We start from the raw sequence: 27060 nt of genomic DNA on the forward strand, positions 1-27060 counted from the left end.
GCCATCCAAGGCAAGGAAGTGAAGCCTCTTCCAAGGAAGTGGAGCTTACATGGTCACGTCATTTGGCCACTCCGCTAGTATATATACACACCCCAGCGAGACCAAAATTACAACCAGCGTCTGCACAGGCTTGGTGGTAATCTGTTGTCCTATTTACCTGCTAAAACAGTGAGACTACAGCTGAATAATGCTTGCAAGCAAGACTATCCTGTCAAAACAAACTTTGGCTGTCCTCTCTCGTCAGCCTGCCTGCTTCGTTCACCAGGGGGACTATGGCAACTGGGGAAATACCAATATTGCACTGGTGAGTGTAATATGTACATTTGTATGGAAGAGAGAAGCTTTTTTTTAGTGTAGTCATGATTGTGATTTGTGATTTTGCTACAGGTTTTCTCAGGATGTGGCTGGTGGGATGGGACTGATGTCCATGAGGGAGTTTAGTGAGTATCATTCCTACTGGACTTGGGACAGATATTTCCCACTGTTTCATGAATGCATCACTTTACAAAGATAATAACACATAACTCTGTCTGCAGCACCATGTACCACCTGAGTCGTAATGGAGCTCGCTTTCAGATGTTTGCTCCAAATCAACAGCAGATGCATGTGATTGACCATGTGAAAAAGCAGCCCAGCTCTGGCGAGAACCGGTAGGCCTGTTTGGTTAAACTTTAAAAAGGATCATGGGATCAGACATAGGTTCAGTGACATGTTTTCATTTGTATTCTTAAACACCAGACTTGACTAATTCCATGCATAGTATTTATGATTATTTTTGGCCGTCACATAGGAACATGATGATGGAGGCTGCTCGCTTCAGTCATGGCCAAGGAATGATGCAAATGCAGGATCTTTCCAAGCTGGACGTCAACAGCTTTGATGCTGTAATCTTCCCTGGAGGCCATGGCATCATTAAGAACCTGTAAGAGAAGTTAACACTTTGAAAGTGTGAAGTTTAAAGTAGAGTAAAAGTAGATGAATCACTTATATTAATATCTAACCCTCAACTCTTTAGGTCCTCCTTCATGAAGGATGGAAAGGACTGCAAGCTGCACGGTGATGTGGAGAGGATTCTCAAAGAATTCCATCGTTCACGCAAGCCTATTGGGTATGAATCATTCTATCTAATAAATCTTCTTAAAGTCAATGCATAATAATAAGGCAAAATCAATGTAAAAAAATTAGGTCAGAAGTGTGTTAGACAGATTTTTTTTGGCTGTACGTTAAATTAACACTTACCTTTAATATCCAAACAAGAGGCAACATGCAGACAGTCTTTGATTCTTGGCACCTTAAATTAGATTACATTTTATTACATTAGCCTAGATAAACAAAACAGATTAAAAAGGTTCCTGTAATTAAATTGGGACACTGGAGCAGCTATAGAAAGGGAAAACAAAAATGTATAGTAGCCTGTACCATGCTGACATGTATATAAAGAGATGTAAATAAGGAAAATATCTTTTTAAAAATACAATTTGCTATGAAGGTTGGATCAAATATACTCTAGTACTGAGAGAGCTCAATTAATATTGTACACAAAATGAGACATTTTCAAATAATAAAATTATTTAAATAAATCTCCATATAGTAATTAATAACTGAAGGGAAGGTCTCAGACCACAGTTTGCAGTTTGCATTTGTGTATTTTATGAATATTTTAAAAATTTCTCAGTGCATTTCAATGCTTCATATAAAGTTTGGATACCAGCAGGTTGAGCAGGTGTAGTTGTACTCTGAAAAGAAAGTCTTTCACCAGCTAATGTGAAGGTCAGTTCAGGCAAATCCTATCGATTAAAGCAGAAAGGACAGGACGGAGGCTTAGGTAACATATACTACTATATGTGATCTGGTGAAAGGGGGGCAGATCCTTTGGCTACTATAGTTGGCACTCATAGACTGATGGGGTAAATGTGAGGCTCCTGTGCAGCTCAGAGATGACAGGAAGATGCAGGATTACAGGAATTAAAGATTGGAGTTGAATAATAAGAGGATGAAGCAGCTGTCACCTTTACAGCATCGGGTTAACTGTTATGTTGACTTTTGACGTCAACCATCAATTTACTTGTATAATACAGGTGTAATCCTTTCCTATTGGCAATTAAGCTTGTAAATGGTTTTAGCCAGGTGACAACAAAGACCATTACAAATTTGCGGGGCATTATTGTACAACATATGAGATTATGTTACAATCACTGTGATTAACGTGTTGCTGTGCTGACACAAACAAAACGAACAATGCTCTGTTCAAACACAGCTGTAACCATTGACCAGAAAATCGTTTGACTCAACTGTGAACAAAACAAGCTGAGCACACAATTCAACTCAGACTTACATTCTTATCATTTTCGCCGCTGGTCTCTCTTCAGCTCGTCGCTTCATGTGTCCTCAGATTTCATCAGTCTGTCCTGTGTGATTAAGAAGTCTAATGCACCCTTTGCTTACAGTTTCACTGAAAATATACAGTTTTCGAAATATATCATATGTAAGTTTGTTTATGAAACTTTGCAGACTCAACTAATTTGAGTTTAATTTACTTAAATTTAAGTAAAGATTGTGTCTGCTCACTTCAGTCAAATATATATTTTGGAGGAATTGGAATGAAAGGTATTTGCAACCTCCAGCATGTTGGTTTCCAGGATTACAGAATTACAGGCAGATATCAGTGTGTTTTGGTGGGGCACCTGAAAGGAGCATGTAGTTCATAACATTAGTTAACTCACTGAAATAATGAAATGATGATAATATAAGTAATACTAATAAAACACATAGCAGCAGTTGATGTCAAGCAGACATTTGCAATCTACAATCCAGACGAACCTTTAAGAGACACGGGACACAAAAACTCCCAGGAACATGTTTTAATAGGACATGAATACAGAAGCTCTGATAACTAAAGGCTCTGCGTCCCATAGTACTCTTAGAGTCTGTTTGTACCACAAGCAGGCCTGCATTCTGAGAGCACATTATTTTAGAGAGGTAAAGGGTCACTCTGAGCTCCTGAAGATATGATAGTACCTGACCATTAAGCACTTTGTAGATGAAAAGAAGAATTTTAAATTCTGATTTAGATTATAGGAGAGAAAATATATTTTTTCACAAAACATATACATGCACATTTTTAAGTTTCTGTAAAGTCTCCTGATATTCATTATGGCAGACTGATACAATATATTTTTCTTTAACAGGCAAAGATTTGCTCTGATTTGAAAAATAGGATACAGTTTTTATTCTTTCTGATATAGCCTTAATTGGAAAATATGGGGGAAACAGAACACAGACGATAACAAGCTCCAGTGTGTTTCAGTAAAAGCCAAATACCATTTTAATCATCTTCATGCATAATACTGTATTGCTCTTGCAGTATAATCCTGCAGAGAATAAGGCACAGTGGCATTGTAAGTGGGCTGTGGTATTCAGAACCGTACATTAATACAGGACTATTTAATCTTAGTTAATTCCTTTTACAAGCATTACAGTGTATAAGCCACATGATGGCCAAATTCTACTCAGCTGCTTCTCTGTCAGCATCATGAGATTATTCATGCTACACATTACTCAATGATAGTAAAAGCTGTGTTCCAAACAATAATCAATCTAAATGGATGTCAAGCTAAAAGTCCTTTTTAGCTTGCAATCAAGCAGATATTTTTACTAGGTAGGAAAACCGGCCACATTACAGGTGTTTTTATTGGATGATTAAACTGTTTGTTCAGCCGTTACATGGTAAAATATAAAAGGGAGAAATTGTCAGATGATCAAAATGAATGTCTAAATTCTTCCCACTGACTGAACAAAAAGAGCCGTCATCTTTACAGGGCCTGCCTACCTGTGAGTTGTTGGCTGCAGTTTTTCAAACCATTATGTTTTCTTATAGGCTTCTGTCTCCATGTTGGTTTTACACAGAAACAAAGCCAGTTTATTAAAGCTATAATTAGCTATTAAAGCAATAATTAGCTTTTATGCACAGACTGTGGTCTGTGCATAAAAGCTAATCATTGGTTGGCGAAGATAATTAGTGAGATTGTTTGGCACAGATTGAGAATGCAAGAATAACAAGAATGAGAATTACGATAATAGTTGATTCCCTCTGTTTATTTCAAAGTGGAGATCCTGGGTGCTTATGCTAAAGGTTGCTCATTGGAGTTTTTAATTCCACCCACATCTCTGAAACAATTAAGCAATTACCCAACACACTAAAACCTTCTAGTTTGTGATCTATATCAAATTCTAAATCAAAAAAACAAAACATATGAATAATGTTCTGGCACCCTATTAGTAAAATAAACCACAACACATATGTAATGTCAGGGTTAAAAGCTCTTGGTTAAGTGTAGGCCTGGCAGACAGCTAGCAGGAACTTATCACTTTCCAATACTTTAAGCCTTCATTGTAAACTGTTGTTAATAACTGATAATCAAGCATTTGAGAACGCTGTTTGCTGTACCAGGCTGTAAACACTTCTGGTTCTGGTGTAAAGTCAGGCCTTTTAATATGGGGCCTAATGGGGATGGTATGATGCAAACCAGTTCTTACTGTTGCATGTCAACATGTTGTTCAACCTGGACATCATGACAAAATCCACTATGCATTGGTCACAGTTGGAACATTCCCCAGATGTAGCCTTGAATTTCTTGGTATTTTTTAGTAGTTAGATTTGATAGTAAAGGATCCACTCAAACTATACACAGTGTTGTTTACTGGTTTGATTACTTATTCAATCCTCAGTGTACCAATATGTTTGTTTGTTTTTTCAAACACAGGGGTCTTGTTTAGTTTAACTTGGGGGTAAGTGGTAAAAAACCCACTGCAAATCTTAAATGTTGCCTCATAAGAGTAATTATGCCAACAGAGAAGACTCCAACTGAGCTTCAGTCTACAGTGCTACTCCTTAATTAATAGAAATTGCAATTATTTTTCAGGGTTCAGGCTTGTTTAATACTGACAAGGCAAATATTCTACCATCCTGATAATTTTTGTTTCTTATTCTTGGTTCATTAAAAACCTGAACTCTACTCTCCTATTTCAGCCTGGCCAGCATGGCTCCTGTGCTGGCCTGCCGTGTGCTGCCCAGCATTGAGGTGACCATGGGCTATGAGCGGGACGAGAACACCCGCTGGGGGAACTGGCCTCACACTAACATGGTGCAGGCAGTGAAGAGCATGGGTGCTCGCCACAATGTCCGTGAGCCATATATATCCTTTCAGAATTCTCTTTTTCCTTGCAGTACGAGTTGATGACTTATCTAGATCTATGAGTATTTATTGTTTTTTTCTTCTGAGTTCACTTCCTCTTTGGCCTTAACCTTTTTCTCTTACGAAGCCTATTGTGATGAGAAGAACAAAGTGGTCAGCACCCCGAGCTTCATGTGGGACACAGAGTATCACTACCACTATATATTTGATGGCATTGGAAACATGGTCAAACACGTCATGCGTATGTCTACCAAGTGAAGAAGAAAAACAGGAAGCCGTGTTTAAGTACAACATACACCTCTGTACTTGTACCGTTTACCTTCATACATGAAAAGTAATAAATGCTTTAGTAAGAGCGCAAAATTCTTGTCGTGTTTTGTCGTGGTATTAATTAATCTTGGCTATGTACACATTATTTTCATCATCACTGAAAACACATTGTAAACAGCAGACATGGCTTGTATTTAGATGTAGATTAAGCTCCTTTTTATTTTGTGTCAGTGACTGAACCTCTAAAATTCTACATCTATTATATTCTGTGGTGTCAGCTAAAATGGGCCATCTGGCAAAATGGGCCATATAAGGTAGGAGCATCATAGAACTGTTTTGCCAACAATTGCTCTTGAGTTACACACATATTGACAATTAAAAATAGTTTTTAATGGTCTCAGGTGATCCGAATAGTGTTGCATCAAGGGAATAAAACAACTGGAAGGAAAGTGAGCATGGCAAAGCAAAATGGAATCATCCTGAAGAAGTTTATCAACAAAGTCAAATATTTATGATCAATGATTTGACAGGTTCTTTTAATTGAAAGGCTTTAATCTGAAAGGATTCTTATTTTTGTGAAAAGTCTCTGGCCCGTTCAAGTTTAATTGTCATTCCCTCTATCTCTATCTTGAGTACAAAAAGTCAATAATTAGCTTAGCTTGAAAAGCCCAAAAATAAATCTTTTAAAAAAGGGCCACATAAAAATACATTCTTACATTGGATTTCATTGAGTTTAAAATCTGCAAAACATATTTATATGTTTGAATATTAATCAGTAACAAATATTAAAAATCCTCTTTTATACATTACTGACAGCAAGGAGGAGGATCGGCGGAGAGGGGAAAAAGAGAGAGACGAAAGACAAGAAAAAAAATGTATTTGATTTTCAGCTAGACTGTTAACCCAAAAACAGCCAATCACTATACCATGTCCCCAAAGTTCTCTGTATGAGTTTTGTTAGTGTTTGTTATGTTTGCTTTGTGCCAGAGCAGGACACCTGTGACTCACCATCCACAAAAGGTATGAATCTGGTGAAATCCAGGTTAAGTCTGAAGACAGCATGAAAAAGAGCCATACGAGAGGATTGACGGCACTGATGTCTGTTAATCACTTTTGCCTGGACTCAAATATCTCAACAATATGAATTTAGAATAAACACAAGATACCTGTGCTTTAATGAAAGGATGAGTGTTGTGTGAAGAAACCCCTGGTCCCAATTATTCCCCTATACCCTACCAATACGTTACGTAACCTTCCACATGGCCCGAGTTGCTGCTGTAACCAAAACAGCCACCTTAACAGATCAAGGCCTGGTTTCTGCAAGCTAACCAGTAGACAGCACCAATACTAACTAACCTGGCACACGGCCCCTATTGGCCCTCACAACCCAACTCAACTCAACCAGACTGATGGGCTGGAACAGCCAGGACATCACCAGGAAGTCGGAGCCTCTGATCACTTAATTAGTTAAAGGTTGGACAATTATTTCCGGCATCCGCAAGAGCTGCTCCCCTCCATGCTAGCTCCCATCATACCCATATGCAGAATTTCCATATCCTACCTATTTTACCACATGGAGATCACAGCCCAAACAAAAATGCCTTTAACCAAACCGAGGCTCTGTACATGCAAGCTCAAGAGGGTGACAATGATGATATTACCTAATAGTTTATATATTAATGATCTGCTGTTGGTTTGCCCTGATATCAAAACACAAAAGTATGCAGAACCCCGTAGTACATGCATGTCAAGTCAAAGCATATGGCTGCTGCCAAACTCATCGCAGCCATGGATGGAATGTTTTTCACAAAAAGAAAATTTAACTTTGTTTCACATATACCTATTTCTGATCAAAACATTTGTATTGCTCCGCAATGTAAGCATCTGGGCATCATCATTGATTCTACTCTTTATTTCAAAGCACACATCAAGAAAGTGTCCAATGGGGTCAAATTTAGCCGAGCCAATTTAAAATATATTAGAAATGCTCTAACTTTTAATGCTGCCAAATTGTTTATGGATGCCATGATCATGTCACATCTAACATACTGTTTAACAAGCTGGGGACAAACTAACAGCTTGTCATTAAAACCATTAGCAACCCTCTACAAGAAAATACTCAAAGGACCTGGACCTGAAGCCCAACACTTCACATCATTGTATTATAATAAATAACCATGAACTGCTGAGCTGGAAAGATGTAATCAAATACAAAACATCTTACTGGTTTTTAAAATTTGGATAATACTGCTCCTCCTCTTTGACCTCATTCATAACTCAACATAACATCAGCAGTCAGTCCACTAGAAGTACCAGGTGACCTTCTCATTCCGTCAAGAAAAATGACATTCGGTCAACTATCATTTTCTGTTACAGCAATACAAAACTGGAAGTCACTGCCCACCATTATCAAAGATATACAGAGATACTCCACCTTTAAATAAAACATGGTTTACTGACAACTATAACTGCACACATTAATCTCTGTTAGATGAGATGTATGTTCGATGTGACATGGTCATTGCTGCTGCCTGCCTCCATGTTCTGTCATGTATGTATCTTAAATGTTTCCTCTGTGCTGTCTTTGTCACATGCACTGCTTTGATATCTCTGTTCAAACTGTACTCTAATTGTGTGCATCATGCTATGTCTGTATGCCTGTCTTCCTTTTGTCTAGACCCTCTGTTATCACAAATGTAATGTCATTTATTGTATTTTAATCTTTAATTATGCACTTCAGGTAGCCGATTCACTAACTGTCTGGGGACTACAGCTGGAAATTAGCCGCAAAGGCTAAAGCTGCTCCTTTTAATGTAAAATGGGATTGTCCACGAAATAATAAACTAAACTAAACTAACCTTCCTCATGGCCTCCAATAGTCCCCCACAACCAAATTGTCTTTATTTCTGGTCTCAACCTTACACATGAAAAAAGAAAACAGAGAGAACACAAGAGAAAAGAGAGAAATGTAGACGAAAGTTCTCAACAAAAAAACATAAATAAATAAATAAACTTTCCGCTGCAACTTTGCTAAATGTTGGTACAATTGTGCTCATGATGGATCAATGCTGGGTCAGTTTAACAAGTAAAGAGTAGCGTAAGGTATTTTACTTGCTCTTTTGTAAAGTGTTTTGAGCAAACGTGTTATGAATTGGCACAATACAGATAAAGATTGATTGATTAATACTGACCTTCTGCTACAACCAGTTACGTTTTTATTAATAAAAACAACTGTACAACGTGTTTTGTTATAGCGACTATCTATTTTCATGCTCAGATGGTTTGTTGTTGTAATACTCATGTCCATCACACGAGTGCGCCATTGTTACATGCCGAAACAACACGCTTTCTTTCAGGTGAGTTGTAGTGTCTCTGGAGACTTTTAACAGAGAGCATAATAATACTGTATTTTGTGTGTGAAGTTATCCAACATTGATATTATGACTATGACTTTGGGTTGCTTTGTTATAATTACTTTAAATGTCCCGAAGAGTTTCTTTCAGCTTCATCGTTCAAGTTTACTAAATGTCCTGGTGCCATAAAGATTGCGTTCCCATGGCAACATGTACAAGATGTCTGTGTGACTGGTAAACACGAGACAAAACTAGCTACATTTAAAACGTGTTTTCTGTTGCTAAAGGGAATATTCCAGCCATTTAACAATTCTAATGTTCACAAAACATGTCCTATAAATAAATTTAACATGTTATGACCCCCGCCAGATCAGATCAGAATTGATCTGAGAAATGTACCAAAGCGACACTTGCGACTGAGAATAATTGTAAAGCAGAAAACGAATCAGGGCTTTTTTTTTTTTTTTTTTTAACTCAGAATAAAACAATTTATTCATTACAAACATATAAAAATGACAAAAAACAACAAAGTGGCAAGATATAAAAATTTCCAGTTTGTACAAAACTTCCAAAACCATCATCAGAAATGCATACTTTCATCGGGGCTATTTCAATGAATACAGTACAAATGTTGAACTAAAACAACTCTTGTCATTTTGTTTTGTGTGTTTAAAACCACACAAACAAGTCGCCTAATGAACACAAAATTCAAAACAGACCAGAAGTCAAAGAAATATTCACAGTGTTGCCTTCACGTCAGCGATGTGAATTGTAAACATTGTTGCATATCAAAACTCATAAATATACAAAGATAGTCATTATGTGAGCAGAACTTCAATCTTTTTTTATTTTATTCCTGTGATTGGTTTGGGTTTTTTTCTTAGCTTGTCAGCTAAACCTTCAAATAGCTCACGTTCTTCTTTAACAAAAATAAGGCATAACTCATTTCCCTGTTTCTTATGAAGTTTCTTTGTAATAACTGAGACAAGGGTTAACTGATTCAGGTGGAGCAAAGTAGCATTTTCTCATCTGATGAAAGATTTAAGTGGAAAATACAACAGTAGGAGCATTAACATTAAGGTACATATAAATATTTTGGAAAAAAATAATGGGAGGCTATTTGAAGGGATTTGATTTATAAACTCTCAACAAGGTAACTAATGATGCATAAAATGTGTTGAATTTGAAATGAGTGCATGGAATCAGCAGGAAGAAACAACAGGGGGCAATAAAATCTTTTAAATATAGTCAACTTTAGTTTTCAGTTAGTTTGATGAGCTGCTCTGAGATGTTGGACCTGATCATGTGATCTGAAGTACTGTTAATTTAGTATTTTGCTCCTTTTGAGAGGGGGATGGAGGTGAAAATGCATTGAGCACCATTCGAATGGCTAAACAGCTCACTGAAGGTTCATTTAAGGGTTTCCATCACACAAATTGATGTTTTTTTGGGCCAGACCATTAATCAACAAAAATATTGCTAGTTTTATAAATCAGTTCAGTTCTGGTTTACTCTCAACTGTAAACATGCCTTGGTAATTGGTGACTTTATCATTTCTCAAAGGGGCCCTGTGTGGCTGATTGTCAAGGTCTAAGAAAAAAATCCCAAAGTACAGTTGCATGAGCTCCTTCGATAAATAAATAATCCCTTCTCAGTTTCATTATGCAGAGTAGAAGTGAACAAGAACATGGACACAAAGTCTTCTTATAACAACTGAGGAGATTCAGTTTGTTACATTAGATGGCACACAGCATGACGTCTCTTTAAGCATGTTACATTTATTCTGATTGAAGGGGGGATGGGCTCTGAGTGAGGTGTGACACTGTCCAGGACCACAGTGCTGTAGGCTGTTGATTTTAAACCTCTATTTGGTATCTGTCTTAGATCTACCTGTGGAAACATAGAGCAGAACAGCATAAGCAAAACGTTCTTAAAAAGCCAAAATAAAACCATTTTTTCAATCCAGCAGCACATATTTTGGCAAAGCAAATGGGCGATACAGTGACAGGCAGGAAAAGGATGCATGCAGGCGAGTAGAGGCAGGTGGAAAATAAAAGGAAAGAGGGCAGGATGAGTAACGGACCGAGTTAAACTGCTAGAGCAGGGCTGAGTTGGAGTCAGAGTCTGTTTCATGGCCGGAGGCGCGGCAGGGTTCACGTAAACAAATGGACTCCTGAGCCTGTCTGTACTCTTGATATTCCTGACGGAGAGCGTGGAAACGCGCCTCGCTCAGGGAGCGGCTGTACTGGCGTGGCGTGTTGGAAACTGGCGGGCTGATTGAGGGAGACGGGCCTGAGGAGGGGGAATCAGGGAGAGGAAATGCATGGATGGGCACGTCATGAGACAAGCTCACAAGGATCACAGCACAAGGTGAACACATGCAACACCACATCAAGCGTTGCACTCATGATGACACATGCAACATCAACACACACACTGAGAATTTGAGGGAAGAAAAAAAAAAGGTACCTTTCCGTTGCCGGTCCCGGAGGCCACCAGCTTGATCATTTCTCAGCTCGGCTCTGCCTCTCCGCAAACCCATCTGTGACTGATCAAACCTCGAAGCCTCCAGGACCTCTAAGTCCACGCATGCATCAGCAGAGTCCCACTCATAACTCTCATCTACTGACGTGTTCCTTCTAATGAGATACCAAAAACAAGTGTAAGATGACAGCAACACAAACGAGAAACAAAATGAAATTCAATCTAATTTGGCAATAAAATAAATCCTTCTGATGAGAAGACACTCCAGTGTATTTGTAGTAATGGTCCAGGTGTGGCGGTGTTTCACCTTTTCGCTCTCCTCTCAGGCAGCTCCGTCTCCGCTCGATGGCGCTCGCCCTCCTCTGTGGTTTCAGGGGAGCTGAGCAATGTGGGGGTAATGGACAGCGACTGACGGAAGAGACCGGCGCTCCCTCTCCCGCTGCTCTGACTGGCATAGCTCGCTCTTCCTCCCTCTCTGATCTCTCTGCCCTCCCTGACCTCTGTCTCCCCTCCCCTCCCCATCATTCTGTCAGGCTGTCTGTAGCCGTCTCCCTCCCTCGGGGGGAAGGGGGGATAGTAAGGTGAGGGCCAGCTGATGCCCCTGGGTAGGTAAGACCTCGGAGGGCCCCTTCTGGGCTCCATCGGTCTCATGCTTTCCCCCCTGGATCCCGGCCAGGGTTGGTAATGGGGTACAGGGATGGAGGAGGGCATGGGGACGTAGTGGGCAGACCTCAGGTTCTCCTGATAAGAGGGGGACCACCTGGAGGAGTCTGGGAAGACAGCAGCCTGCCGTCGTGGATCCGAGGGTTCAAGCATTGGGGAGACCGAGGTTTGCCTGGGTGGGTACATAGGTTGTGTGAGGTAGGGAGGACTAGCTGAAGATCTTTGTGCAGGATGAAGCCTCTCCAGGCTGCCCATGCTGGGGCGTCTGAGCGGGATGTACTCCCTCCAGGAGGGGCCGGGCCTCGGCAGGAAAGGAGGACTGCGACCCAAACTGTAGGACTTCATCCTGACATCTGGATGAGGGAACTCATCCCAGTAACATTTCTCGGAAATATAAGTCCTTGGGCTCTCAAAGTGCTCCCACCTCTGTGAACCTAAACTGATGGATTTTTTTAGGTAAGGACGAGGCTGTCCCAGACCTGAGAGGGTCCTACAGGGTCCAGTACTGAAGGATTTCTTCAGAAATGGCACAGGGGCTTGACATATTCGCGAGGCAATGTTATTAGCCCTGCTGCCCTTCGAGGCGTGTCTTTGGGGTTGCTCTGTTAAAGGTTCACTACTGTCCATAAAACTCTGCGAGTGTTTGGCCACGATATCCGCCATGCCTTTAGCTGCACTGAACAAGGTGTGAGCCGACCTCGATCCAAGTCTGGATTCAGGTCTGTCCGAGCTTTTGATGCCCCCCCGGAGTTGTGTTTTCTCGTCATAAAGCTGCCTGCACGTTTTTTCTGGACATGGTGAAGGTGTCCTCGTCTCATCTGGAAATCTCACCCTATTTGACAAATCTCTAGCTTCTGCTTCGAGGGAGCTTTTAAAGCTTTGTTTTTTACCGGCGTGAAAGCCAACCTCTGCAGCGCCTGCAGCGCGAGCCTCTTCAAAGCAAACTTTTCGATTTGCATCCACGTCCCTGGTTTCTTGAACGTGAACCTCCCAGTTTTTAGGAACTACGTCAGGCTTCGCTCCAGGTATTTTTTGCTGTTTTGATTCTGAACTCATTCTAACAGTGTCTGTGTCTTCAGTGTCTTCCACAGGCTCATCGACGCTCATTTCAATGAAACCCGGGAGGCTCAGATATTCAAGAATTGCGCTTGTCTGCAAGGGGGACATTTTGGGAGATGGAGCTGGAGGCTTGGCCTTAAAGGACCCTGACATTCCTGGAACCGAAAATTGGGACTGGTCACTGTCAACTTCTTCGACGAGAGTCAGTGTTGAAATGGGACTTGGACTATCAGAGAAGAGACACTTGTCACTCCTCCTGGAGCGTGTGCGCACACCCTCTCTTTCTAACTCAGAGTAAAACCCTGAACTTCGTCTGTCATCCCGTGCATGACTGTCTTTTTCTTTGGCCTTTGCACCTACTTCACAATGTTCATATGGTAAAGTAGAATAACTTGATGGACTGGGATCTCTTGGTGCTGTGTAGTCGACCCCTGCAGTTCTCTCAGGCTGATTTAAGGGTGCAGAGGCTGAACTCGTCGGCCTCTCGCTGTCAGCTGAATCCCACGGCTGGGCACCTGCGTATGCATATGAATGTCTGGACCTTGTAGCAACACCTACCTCCTCCTCCTTCTCCCTCGTAACCTGCTTCCTCGTGGACTTCCTGCATGTATCTGGATCTCTTTGAGGACTCAACGACCTGGCTCTCTCTGGGGTTTGCAGACACAGGACCGGGGGGCTTTCTGAGGTGGTGTCAGGGGAGAGCATGGGAAGGGAGGTGTTCTGGGTGGCTGGAGAGCGCGATGAGTCCACATCAAGAGAGTCCTCGGTGGTTTCCCTGAATGTGCGAGGTTGTCGGGGTCGAGGTGATGTGGTCTCTTGGGGGCTCTGGAATGGGATGAGGCTCGTGGTTGATGTGACAGGGCTAATGTCCCACTGTATGCCAGACGACTGGAGGCGGTTCAGGGGGCTGCTGGTGTTCCCAAAGTAGCACGCCCTGCGATAGTCAGACACCCGACTGGTCTGACCTGAGGGTTTGTGTTTCTGTCGGATGGTGACATCTTGTGGTTTCCAAATAGGCTCTTCCTCTGACTGTGATGTGTCTCTGTCAGGGCTCTTTGTTTCATCACACTGTCGCTTGTCTCTTCTAAGACCTCGACTTCTCTGATCGGCCGAGTAGCTCTCCAGCTCCCTCTCCATTTCTTCCCTCTCTTTTGCCAGTTGGACACACTTACCCATGCCTTCCCTCTCCAGCTCACTGTCAAGCTGTGAGACTAGGGTGCTGTTATTAGTCAGCTGACTCTCCATTGCCTGGTAACCTCTGTCTCTATCCAGAAGTTTCGTTTTCTTGCCCAAACTGGGGAACAGATCTTCGGCTTGGGCTTGCATGCGGCACCTCCTGAGAGAATCGCTGGGTTTTTTCTCACTGTTGTCTGAATAAAAGCTGGCTCGTTCCAGGAGAGCCTCCGAGCCCTGTTCATCGTCGGAGTAAAAACAGCCGTGACGGGAGAGGTTTCTGGCCAGAGCGCGTACTCTTCCAGGAGAGGGAGGAGGTCTGCTCAGCTCTGGGACATCCACAGTAAGAGGAGAATCCTTCCTCTCACCCTTCTCTGAGCTCAAAATGCTCGACTTTGGAGAGTCCCTTAAGGACGTCCTGTTGCTCCCTAAGCCACCAGTCCCGCCATTAATTTGCAAGACTTCCTTATTGAAGTTTCTCCTGGTGGAGGGACTGGAGCTCTCTAGCAGTGGTTGGACAATGAAGCGACCGTCTGGGCCTCTGGAGATCGACTCCAGAGCAGTTGGAGAAGGAGCCTGAGAGCCAAGGTGACTCTCAAAGAGCGTGTAGTGTGGCGGCGGAGACGAGTTGGACAGGAGCTGCTTCCGCTGGTCGTGGTATTCTCCGCGGCTGCCTTTATCGAAGGACGACCGATCAGACTGTGAGGAGGACGAGTTGGGGAAGAAAGGAAGCGGCGGACAAAGTTTCAGCTTTAGGACACTGTCTGGGCTGTGAGGTGGTGAGCGAGCACTGAGAAAGACAACGAAAAGGAACGTTGAAAGATTCAAACTTCACAGTATTGCAGATTTAAAATAAATGATTAAAAGAGATTATAAATGGGGAATATTGTAACTTTATAAACATTCACACAGCACACAAGATAGCAGAGGTTGTAAGGACTTGTTTGTAAAGATGATTCATGTTATTTATATCATTTAGACAGCTGGTAGCAGAACATAAAGGGGGGTGCTTTTATGTGTTTCAAAACAGTCAATCAAAATCCAAACAAAAATGAATGAAACCAAAAAAATACAAGCAAAAAATACATTTCATGGACAGTTGGGATCGACATTAAAACCAAGGAACAGAAACTTTCAGCTAAACTATAAAGGTGTGCTAGCAAGAACACTTACTCTGGAGATGAGCTCTTCTGCAGGGCAGTTGGGAGATCTAAAGAAGTGTAAGGAAGGACAAAAGAGTAAAAAAAACAACATCCTGGATGAAACTGTGGAACCATGACAGATCACACACAGCATAAAGTCTGGAGTGGACTCTTGTACTTTCTGCAAAGAAGTTACCTTGTCTTCTTTTTCTGCGTCGGCGCTGTCTCCTTTGGCTCATGTAGCACGCTGTCACTAACGAAAGGATGATGGCCACAAACAGGAAGCACACTCCTCCTAACACACCGGCCAGCAGGGGCTCCGGGATGAACTCTAAGAAACCTGGACGTACGGGGTAAACCTCCATCCCTGTTAAACGGATTGATCAACGATGGTCACCAAACTTCACTTTGAATAAAAAACGCTAACTTTGTAAAACATCTCGTTATAAAAAGGATCTTCACTTAAAATGCATGTGATGCTCATGTTAATTCATATAAAGATACTTACCTGTGGTGGAGACACTGACAGACTCACTGGGTTCACTAAGCATTTTGTTGCTGCGAGACATCAGCCTCAGATCGTAACTGGAGTCCTTCCAGACACAGATCAGATGTTTGATTAAAACAGTATACACATGATTCAAACAACCTCAAACCCTCCCTCAAATTTAATACAATTGTGGCCCATTAGCTCCTCTACAAGTACACAGGCCACAGAAGTGAAATGTTGAGGGTTAAAACTAAACTAATTGTTACCCTTAGCAGTCCTTGCACCAGCAGTTCACTCTGATTGGCGCTGATGTTGCTGTTGTGGATGACCCAGTGGCCCTGATCCCTGCGTGCATGCAGCACATAGCCGGTCAGAGAGGATGAGGCCTCAGGAGGAGACCACTGGAGCAGAACACCTCGCTCAGTCCGGTTGGCTGACAGGAGTATGGGAGGCTCCGGGTTTGGGAGATTTGCGACAACTGTAGGTTCCTCTGTTGGTACCGCTGATATGAAGACAAAATATACGTTGAAACTGAGGCTCACTTAAGAGTAGATGGATGTTTCAGAGTGGAAGAAAAAACTTGCTCTAACCTTGTGTCCGCACAGAAACAATTTCACTGAAAGGTCCAGATCCAAGTTTATTCTGAGGAAGGACGCTGAACTGATAGCTCGTACCAGCGAGCAGCCCGGTCACCAGCAGGTAGTTTTTGGATGTCGGTACAGGCAGAGATGCCCATTCATGTTTCCCTCTGGAAGCCTGCTTGACCCTGGAGAAATTAGAGTATGAAACAATGAGGAGGTCATTCAACACTGATGAACCTTATGTAATAATCATAACTGTATTTTTAGAGCACTTTTTGAAAACAAGAAAGAATGTTCTTTATGATCAAAACAAGCAAAACATTTAATAAAAAATAAACAAATAATAAAACTGATAATTAGGCTAAATACTCAAAACAAGTATTTAAAAATAAATGAATAAATCCTGTGCAGAAAAAGAGGACAATTGCCAGTAAATGAGAAAATGGAAAACAGTTAGTAGAGTCTGCAGTGAGAATGTGAGAAAGAGAAGAGAGCACACAGGTACACAACAATACAGGGGTTAAAAATGAATAACCGTTTAAGAAGAGGACACTGAGTTTGTAAGAGTTCCACAGCTGCGAGGCCTGAACTGCTAAAGGCTGGCTCACCTGTTGAGACCAGTTTTAGGAACTGCTAGTTGGGCTATTAAACTTAAAATCTATTCTAAAACTCAGAGGTAGCCAGAGAAGGGAAGCAAGGAACAGCGTTATGTGGTCACTGCTCTGTAAATGCGTTAAAGGCCTGGAAACAGCATTTTAAATTGACTGCAGTCTTTGGATGTCACGCTTGCTATGGTCTCATTCAGAGCTGTTTGGGGGATTGTGCCAACCACTGGGTGTTGTGTTTAAAAACAAAACAGGTTGTAACACTGTATGATTGTATTTAAAACACGCCTCGACTATAGTGTGTCTCCCACCTGAAGCTGAGCTACTCTATGGCTTTTGTAGTGTATTAGAAATGTTCATGGTTAATTGCAGTCTTGTTACCTGTCTGCTGTAAATGCTGCTCAGTTGTTATAGCTCAAGTCTGATGAACTGTGTGAACTCATTCTCATGATCCTAATGATAGCTGTCTGCCTTGTTGAGTTATAATTGTATGCTACTGACCATACAGTGAACTTCTGGGTGTATCCACCATCAAAGCCAGGCACCCAGGACACATTGGCCTGGTTCATCTCCGAGGTGACAGAAACTGAGGACACAACATGAGGACTGGTTCCTGAAAGTGGGAAAAAGAAAACACATCTGTCAATTTAGCCAGGATGTGTATGTGTGTGTGTGTATATATACACACACACACACACACACACATAATATATATATATATATATATATATATATATATATATATTATATGTCTACCACCGTCTACTTCTGTCTTGTTTTATTCTCTTTTAGTTTGTCAGTGTAATAGTTGTCTGCGTGTCTGTTATTTTGTGTTGTTTTGCTGCTGCTGTTTCAAAATAGTCATTTTTAAATAGATGTAGTGTCTAAATGAGATCACCTTTCTAAGTGAAGGTTGTATAAAGAAAGAATGAATGGAGGTAAAAAGCTCATAGCGACTTCGAAGTTTGCCGAAATAACGTCTGCCCACTCACCCAGCACCATTACCACAGTACCGGCACCAACAGTCGCTACACGATTAGTGGCCAAACACTCCCAGCCCCCTTGGTGGTCTTTAGCGAGAGGCTGCAGCAGCAGGGAGCCGTTAGACAACACAGTGTACGGGGAACGTGGAGAGGGACCAATCTATGAGAAAGGACAGAAACAAGTTAAAACATGGGGTTTTATAAGACCTGAATGAAGAGCACCTTAATCTATAAGAGCGGTGTCACCAGTACCTTGCTCCATGTTATGTTTGGAGTGGGGTCTCCAATGGCTGCACAGGGGATAATCAACTCTCTGCCCACCTCCTGGAGATACTCAGGCCGAGGAAGAACTTTGAATGATGGTGGATCCTGAAGAAGATAGGAAGCATGTTCACTTCTACCCATGTATTACTGTGCCTACACTGTAACTGTGGATGCAAACAGTAGTCTTACCTGTAATATGACCTTGGTGGGTTCAGACTGCCCCATGGTGCCATAACTGTTGTAGGCTGTACATGTGTACATGCCCACTGCATTGTCATTGGCCTTTGTTATGAAAACAGAGCCCTCAGAGTTCACCATCCAACCAGGGAACTAGACATGTCAAAAGGCAAAAAAAATGATGCACACTGACATTATACCGAGTAGATGTGAAAAAAGAACGTCAGTGGGACATGTTGTTTTTTCTATGCTACTTTGCTTACGTTGTCAAGATTCAAATTGTTCCCATCTTTGGTCCAGTTGACATACAGCACAGGGGGGTCAGCTTGGACAGGGCAGATTATGACGCCCTCCATGCCTGAGGGCAGGTATGTTTCCCGGGACATTCTGCCAACACGAGCAGGGTCTGATGCAGGAAGAGAAAGAGACATTAATCAAAGTACTGAAAGACGTTCTCCACCAGGGTATGCAGCGAAATGCTCAAGCCCCCTGTAATTCAGGACCATAGTAATAGTTGTATGAAATGAATTGATGTATGGATCCACACAGATGCTGTGTCACAGCAAAGTAAACCCTTACGTGTGACTTTAAGGTGCGCAGAGGCCGAGGGTGGGGTCAGTATCCCATTAGTTGGGATGCAGGTGTAGTTGCCAGCATCTTCTGGGATGAGATTAGGGATAAGAAGTGTTCCATCCACCAAAACCTTCACTCTGGACTTGAGAGACCTGAAGCCAAACGATAAAAACGCCGTACATTAATGAACGATTAAGATGACGTGAAAACTCATTTGCTCATTACTTTCATGGTAATATAACTTAAAACAGGGGATGGGTAATATTGCAGTAATCTGTACAGTAATCTCCTTTGTCCATGACAACATGATATAATGGCCTTACAAATAATCTCATTGGACTTGATTGCATTAGCAGCATGGTTTGGAAAGATGCCTCATTGTGTGTGTATATTTAAAGACTTCCTTTAAAGGCTTCCTTTAAATATCCCATTGTGTCCAAAGACTATATTTAGTACGATAGGGGCAAAAAACATGTAAGCAGCAAAGTATGTTACGATTGGTCCAAAGTCAAACTAATTGATATTCATAGATATCAGCTTCCTGATTGGGTCCTAGAATATTCTACAACCATTAAGATATTTTACCATTTTATAAAACATGTGCAACATGCTTTTTAAAAAAAATATATTATTACACACAATATAAAAAGAAACCAGTACCTCATGTGTGACAAAAATAAAAAGCCCCACTTTTCATAGGATTTTTGAACCTGTCTTCATGTCAGCGGTGCAGAAAGAACACTTCAGACATAAATCACTATTTAATGTTGGCACAATAATGATATTCTACTCAATCTGGATGGATCACATCTCTTGTAATATTCGTGATGTCGCTTTTAACTCTGTAAAGCACTTTAAATTGCTCTATGCATAACTGATGCTTTTTAAATAACCCTGCTTGCATTACTCTGTATTCCACTTAAGGTTAGACGAATGCTGTGATTCATGATGCCACGGACAGGAAAGTCATATTCACAATGTATTATTCTCCTAAATTTAAGTATGTTAATATCTTTAGTATCTGGGTTTGTTGCTCCAACTTGTACTCACTCAATATGGTAAACGTTCTGTCCTTGTTTCAACCACTCATAGGTGAGGTTGGAGGGGTAGGCGTCGGCCTGACACTGCAGAACTGCATCCTGGGACATGTTGAGAGTGGTGTCCTCTGGTGAGATGATGATGAGAGGAGGTCCTTTTGGAAAGTTGGAGGAAAACACAACAGACAGCATTTAATGTATGTAGGCCTTAAATCAATGTCACAGCCAGGAATGGACTGTAGGTGGCAGTGTACACTATTAAAAATGCTTATTGCATTTTCACTTGTAATCTGGACAGACCTTAAGGAAGTAGATTGGTAAACGCTCCTTTGTTGTTTTTGTTCTTGGACACAATCACAGCATGTTTGTGGAACATGAGAAAAGGAGGGATTCTTTCTCTCTCTGAAGATTGAATAGTACTACACTGACCTTTGACCTGCAGCTGTGTAGAGTGGGTCAGGTTCCCCTCCGTGTTGGACACGTGACATTTATACACTCCTGAAATATTTCTTGAGACAGAGGCCAAAGACAAGGTACCATTGAGCACCTAAAGAGGGGGCGAAGGTTAAGAGGATCAAAGAGAGAAAAGAAAAGTCAGAGAAGGATTTTGAAGGTTCAGTGGAGATGACAACAAAGCCGTTGCTTCAAAGACACATCAAAGGTTCATCTCCCACTGAAAATGCTAATTATAAAGTATTTCATTAAGATAGTGAAAATACCATCTGTTAATCCAACTCACTTTTATTTTTTCATGTTTCTCTATTCGGCTCTCATCTTTATGCCAGACAACAGTTGGGCGAGGGTTGCCATGGGCTCCACAGCTGAGAGTCAGTGAGTCGCCGAGCAAAACCTCTACAAAAGTTGGTGGTGTCTTGATGAACACAGGTGGAGCTGGAACAAAGAGAGCGCATGTAAAAAATTTATTCTGACTTACATATTAAAATTAGCATGGCAAACTTACAAGACAAACAAAGCAGTAACTGCACGTTGAGCCCTCAACACTGAAATCAGAAGTTGAAATGATATCAGAAAATGCCTAATAAGGAGAGTTAATCCACAATAGAGAGTTTTGGTGTGATTTTCTGAAGCTTGAGCTGCCAGCTTATCTATTAGTCAGTAGCAACAATTTCTTTGATGCTTTGAAAATGTGGTTTATGTAGGTCAGTAAATAAAGGGTAAAGGGAGAGTTTGGAAAGTTTTTGGTTAATCAGAAAATGTTCAGTCATGGAGGATTTCTAAAGTAATTACCGGTACTCTATCATTACTTCAGTCCATGTATGTATTTTCTTTATTCTGCTTATTTTCAATGCAATAGAAAGCTGCTGTTTACTCTCAGCCGGTGCAACAAAATCGATGAGATCTTAGACTGTGTTTTTTGTCAAGTTTACATTTGTACATCGTCAGTTTCAATACTGAAGAACGTCAGAAAGAAATATATAAAATAATATCAGTGCTCACTGAGTATTAAAGCAGAATTATTTTTATTCTATTTACTGTGTACCCATTCAAACTCAGCTGGCTATGCCATAGGAAGCAAGCCTAGCTTGGTTCAGAGTCATTTCCAGACACTTTGGCATGTGGACTGTTGGGGCTGGGATGGAGCCAAAAACCTCCCAAAAGAGAGATGACCAACTCTTTCACTGAGCCAAAGCCACACAATTAGGCAGTATCTCTACCAAACATTGATTTGCAGGGCAGTACTGTAGGACTGAATTGTTGTAAGGGAATGTGACCACTGAGATGCTCTTGAGGAAATGGGCAGTGAAATTATATTCACATTAAATCTATTCTCTATCAGATTTAGGGTAAAGGACATAACCATAACATATATGAAGAGACTAACCCTGTTTCTACCGTGAATCCTCAAATAATCCCCAAAATACTATGTTGGAATTACATAAATTCATGTTTTGCAACAATATTTTTCCAGTGTTTCTGGGGGTAGACTAGGGGTTTATTGATGTCACAAATAGGTTTTTCAACAAACAGGATTATTGAGGATTAAAATATACATCTTCACTGGTAACAGAAGGGTTTGGGTAAAATATGTCATCATTGTCTGAGTACAAGGTTCTGTATCATGTCTGGTTTGGATTACTGCACATGCCTGAGGCGACAAACATTCATATGATATGACATGTGTGCAATGATGTAATTCTACTGTGTACTAAAAAGGTGTTCGGACTTCTTCTGCAACTTGATGCAGCACTTGTAGGCCTTTCATTCACTGTAGTACAAACATACCTGCTTCAAAATGTCAAAGGAGCTGGGGTGTCAGTGTAGTGTGCACTTAGGACAAAAAAGCCAAACTGATGTCGCACATTGTCAGTAAATAATTCAGATTCATAAAACTGTCAGCAGACAAATCTTCACGCAATGTTCCCTTTAAAAATCATGAACCATCTGGATATGTGCTTACTTGGGTTCATCCTTTATACCCCCACACTTAGCCATAAATGGTCATTTTTGAAAAATGCATACACATAGCAGCTGAACTTGATCATCGTGTGTACAGAACATAGGTGATATTGTGCTTTAACACACAGGAAAAGCTATCCTCCCCGAGCCTTCAGAGACCCAGCCAGGCTCCATGCTGAGGCTGTTCTAAACAAGGATATGAGCTACTGAGTCCTCCTGCAGTGCTGCACCTGTGATGGAGAGGAATGTCCATGTGCCGTTTCGAAAGTCGTCTTTTTTGCTATCCAGGAGTAGGATGCGGCATTCGAACCAACCCTCGTCCTCCAGGGTCAGCCGTTCCACCAGCAGAGAGGCACCCCGGGTCAGAGAAACACGTCCTGTGGAAGGAGGGGCGAGGGTAAAGAGTAAGGGGTGAGATAGAGAGAGAGAGAGAGAGAGAGTCAGCTCACACACAGACCCACAAACAGCCAGACAGGCAGAGTCAGCACATGCAGGACGAGGGCTTAGATGACACAGGCATCCAGTGTCACAAAGGCCACAGTCAAAGTCAGATCTGTGCAGTGTGAATGTCAATTGCCATGGAATTTTTCCCATTACCAAAAAGTAAAAATAAAGAGTGAGAAGATCTATTCAGAAAAGAACCCCAAGATCGATCTGGTCTCAATGAACATTTATTCAAAGGCAAGATAAGTGTTCGAAGACCCTTCTCTCATACAGTGAGGAGAGAAAGAGGCCCCGAGAAAAGGCAAACATGAAAACTTATACATTTCCATCACACTACACAGAGCACTTCCCCATCACACCACACAGAGCCACTGCCCACCTGGCAGGGCACAATCTATCCCCTAGTGTGAGAGAAGAGACTACATGACTATCTACCATCTCCCAAGGCTGAGAAGGAGATGGAGTCTAGTGAGAAGGAGCCTGGGTGACTCTTCCCACATGTACAGAGTGTGAGAAACAGAATAGAGGGAACGAAATGATGGGAAACAAAACACCCAATAGGCTGTGCATGTAGTATTCTAAGACATTTCACATACATTTTATACGACAGATTCTATGATACCTTCGTACAACGCATATAGTACACATGGAGTAAAATTTTCCATAACACAACCTTAGCTCAATGTTGGACGCAAATGAAGACCTACATGATAAAAATTAAACATGTTTGTTTGGTATCAGCTAGTATGGCAGTCAGTGCATTGATAGATCTCTGAAACAATGAGCTGAAAAAGTCCATTTGTTTCATGTAAATTATGTGACAATAAAAAACTAGCCAGTGTATTACTGGTGTAATGTGACATGTTAATCAAAGCTAGCAACATGACAGCAATCAGTGTTTTCCACCAATACAAGTACAGCTTTTTCCCACTAGCATCAGAGACAGACTAAGTATAGTCGAGTTAGCAGAATGTGTTCCAGGAAGTAAAAAGGTGGTATGTACAGTAAGTATCTATATTTGACATTCAAATACGGGCTGATGATGATTAGATGATGAGAATCCCTCAGTTGGAGGGTAAACACATGAATCAGTCAAGTAATGACAGTAAGGATATGCAAAATTACAGATAAAGATGATGTCCTGTCATTAAGGGTTTTGGGTGGTGCAGAGCGAGGATGAGCATGCTGGGAATTCAGTCAGAGGCAGCATCATTAAAACAGAGGAACTGTTTTGAATCTTTTTTTTCCTTCTAAGAAATTGATATCTTCAGAGGGAATCCCGCAAGAGACCCATCATCATGAAGCGAGTCACACGTCATTGTTTATCAAAGAGGGACACTGGTGAATGGAGATAAACAACATGGAGCAAGGCAGATGCACGCTCTGAACTTGTGTGAACACCCTCAAAAGACACAGATGGATCCATGCTCGAGTATAGAGACACACACACACACACACACACACACACACACACACACACACACACACCCCACTCCCTCTGCTCCTCTCCGTCTTTCTTACAACTTCTTGTCAGGCTTTGAAACTTGATCTGCCGGTTGCCTGGTGACTGCAGCCTGGTTTTCAGGGTACTGAAGTTACCCTTCCACACCCACCCACCCCTCCTCTTCCTTTTATTCTGTCTCTCAATGAACTCCTTTTTCCCCCCTTCAATCTCAGGGTTTTAAACGACAGGAGGATGCGGGCAGGGGGGGAAACACACACGTTGCTCATGGCAGACTCTGGTTAAAGCAGTTTGAAAGTAAACAGGGTGAGGTCTCTGGCATTCTGTTGCACCCATGCAGTTCACAAGTTGCCAGGATGTAACAGAAACGGCCTGTTTAATTCAATCATCTGTGCATACTACATATTAATGAACTCAAATATGAACGATATCAAACTGTCTTTGTTTGACCTCCAGGTTCTCACCAACTTGACAGACTGTATAACAGAGCTGAGAATAATTCGGTGTCCTTCAATCCTGAAGCAACGCTATCAGGAGAAACACAGTATACTTTTTATCGCACCACTCTCCCACCAGACAGCAGCGTCTGCAGCAGAGCCGGTGAGCAATGAAATTCAATGGCGTCGATATGTGGCTTAAAGGCAGGGTGAAACACACACTGAGAGTAAAGACAGACGACAATAGCTAACAATTAACCCTGCATTCCTGACTGGGCCTGTTGCTGTGCTTAATAGTCAGGTGTAATGTTTGACTGACCTCCTGAAAGACAGAGCAGCATTTGATGGGCGGTGTTCATTTAAGTGGCACCGTAAAAAGTAAATGAATGCCTCTCGTTTCAGTCTGCATCTGTCGAACAACTGGGCAGGGCTTGGTTTGGAAAGAGGAAATGTGCAGGGAGATGATAACAGGTGTGGATCACTTTAGGCCTTTTCCTTTTATCTCTCAATGAGGGATCCTCCCTGAGCTGCGTGTTTCCTATGGAACCTTTTCTGGTCACAGAATTAACAGTCCACTGCAGGCAAAGTCTCACGTGCAAAATCACACAAACCCTCTTTAACACACTTAATCCTCTGGAGTAAAAACATTACAGGATACTTAAAGATCACTGCAGCTAATAACACCTCTTGTCATATTCTGTACCATGACTGTGGAAATCCCTCACGCTGACCATGCGCTGATCTCGTGGCTTCAGGAGCACGTAGGTGCGTCTACATGTTGATTTTCAAAATGTAGTGAGGGACCTGCCCCCTGGCTCTCCGCAGGGGAATTCTAGTTTCCCTGTCCAACACTTAACCCTTTCCCGTTGCCTCCCTCTTGTCCATCACTACAAAGAGACGGCAGCCCCCCACTCCTCATTCCCTTAGGTTACCATAGTGATGAGACCACGGAAAGCCCGGGCTGTGGGTTTAGATTTGAATTCAGTTGCTGTAGAAACCTTGCGGGGCCAAACGTGGGTGAGGGAGGGTTGATAATTCAGAGGGGGGCTGGGTTTCTACTGTCAGAGATTTGAAAAATTACAAGTAGGGGGAAAACATGTATAGATTTGGTGTGTGTGTGTGTGTGTGTGTGTGTGTGTGTGTGGGGGGGGGGGGGGGGGGGGGGGGGGGGGTCCCATCCAGCAGCACAGGAGGCAGACAAGGAAGGGTGAGAGAGATGAACGAGACGTGGAAAAAGAAAGGCCTGATTTCTTTTCAGCTTTTAGATGGATAAAAAAAAGCCGATGCTGTGTGACAAATGTAGCTTTATTCAAATTTGAATTTGTTGCATCTTTGGGCTTGAACTGAAATCTTTAATGGCACACAGCAGGTTGTTGACAAAAACATTCGCTTTTTTTCTGACGCACAGTTAAAATGTAGATATGTTGCCATAGAACACGAGAGCGGGAATATGATCGACAGAATTAGACCCAGAAAGTAGGAAACTCAAAGAGGAACTGAGAGAGAGGTTACAGGGAGGTTACTCGAATTGTGTGCATCAATAACCCACTGACAACCAATGAGAGCTTGACCTCTCTGACCTCTGTGCTCCGCAAGTCCCTGGTAGACACATTCATCACTCTACATTAGCACAATGTCTAAAAGTCCTCCTCGAGAGACAAACATCATTAGACTGGGAGGATGGCTGAAACAATGGCTGGTGCTTCTTTCTCGTGTCTCCCCTCCTCCTCCTCCTCCTCTTCAATGTTTTTCCTCCAGCAGCTATCACATGACAGTTCTAGTCCACCTTAAAATGAGCCTTTTTTTTCCAACAGGTTGGACTGCAGTGCAGCCAAGGGTAATACATGGAAACGCTAATCCACGAGTACTGTGTGAACCTCTAAGCTGCACCCTCTCCATATTAGCGGGAGTCAGGTTCTAGCCCAGTGGGTGGCAGGTTAGGAATAACTCAGCTTCCAGAGCCTTGTTGCTGGCCGGGAGCCGGCCTTGTCTTACCAATCTGATCTCCTATTCTTTTTTTAGTGACAAGATTGATTAAAGGTTTCTGAGTGTGAAACAATTGCATCTGAGACAAAGACAGATTAAGCCTTAAACACTTCACTCACATAGTTATTTTTGATTTTGCACAATATTTAAGTTTTGTAACGTTTTGTACTTCATATGAAGTACTGACATTACACCTTAGATGTTTAGAAAATGTTTTTTATTGCTCCTAATCAGTGAAATTAACATGGGATTTTTGCATTAGGG

General features: G+C 41.9%; 2 protein-coding genes across 3 annotated transcripts in view; one reads left to right on the forward strand and one right to left on the reverse strand.

Moving 5' to 3' along the window:
- The first annotated feature begins 89 nt into the window (after positions 1 to 89).
- Positions 90 to 5560, forward strand: gatd3l (glutamine amidotransferase class 1 domain containing 3, like). Its single transcript, XM_079349309.1, has 6 exons — positions 90 to 304; positions 388 to 440; positions 537 to 650; positions 791 to 922; positions 1016 to 1108; positions 5030 to 5560. Exons 1-6 carry the CDS (start codon positions 188 to 190, stop codon positions 5235 to 5237), a joined length of 717 nt encoding a protein of 238 aa, XP_079205435.1. The 5' UTR covers positions 90 to 187; the 3' UTR covers positions 5238 to 5560.
- A 4804-nt stretch (positions 5561 to 10364) lies between these two features.
- The window catches only part of igsf9b (immunoglobulin superfamily, member 9b), a 28669-nt gene continuing 11973 nt past the window's right edge, over positions 10365 to 27060 (reverse strand). For both annotated transcript variants that reach the window (XM_079338440.1, XM_079338441.1), the window contains exons 5-23: positions 22698 to 22844; positions 20789 to 20940; positions 20479 to 20596; positions 20063 to 20204; positions 19019 to 19164; positions 18703 to 18845; positions 18452 to 18592; positions 18251 to 18367; positions 18008 to 18158; positions 17517 to 17628; positions 16420 to 16595; positions 16096 to 16331; positions 15848 to 15932; positions 15536 to 15706; positions 15371 to 15407; positions 11610 to 14987; positions 11288 to 11457; positions 10902 to 11110; positions 10365 to 10708 (exon numbers count right to left, since the gene is read on the reverse strand). In XM_079338440.1, the coding sequence (XP_079194566.1) occupies positions 10914 to 11110; positions 11288 to 11457; positions 11610 to 14987; positions 15371 to 15407; positions 15536 to 15706; positions 15848 to 15932; positions 16096 to 16331; positions 16420 to 16595; positions 17517 to 17628; positions 18008 to 18158; positions 18251 to 18367; positions 18452 to 18592; positions 18703 to 18845; positions 19019 to 19164; positions 20063 to 20204; positions 20479 to 20596; positions 20789 to 20940; positions 22698 to 22844 (5819 nt within the window). In that variant the 3' untranslated portion in view covers positions 10365 to 10708; positions 10902 to 10913. The remainder of the gene's footprint in view (positions 10709 to 10901; positions 11111 to 11287; positions 11458 to 11609; positions 14988 to 15370; positions 15408 to 15535; positions 15707 to 15847; positions 15933 to 16095; positions 16332 to 16419; positions 16596 to 17516; positions 17629 to 18007; positions 18159 to 18250; positions 18368 to 18451; positions 18593 to 18702; positions 18846 to 19018; positions 19165 to 20062; positions 20205 to 20478; positions 20597 to 20788; positions 20941 to 22697; positions 22845 to 27060) is intronic.

Source organism: Symphodus melops, assembly GCF_947650265.1.
Source record: "Symphodus melops genome assembly, chromosome: 1".
NCBI lineage: Eukaryota > Metazoa > Chordata > Actinopteri > Labriformes > Labridae > Symphodus > Symphodus melops.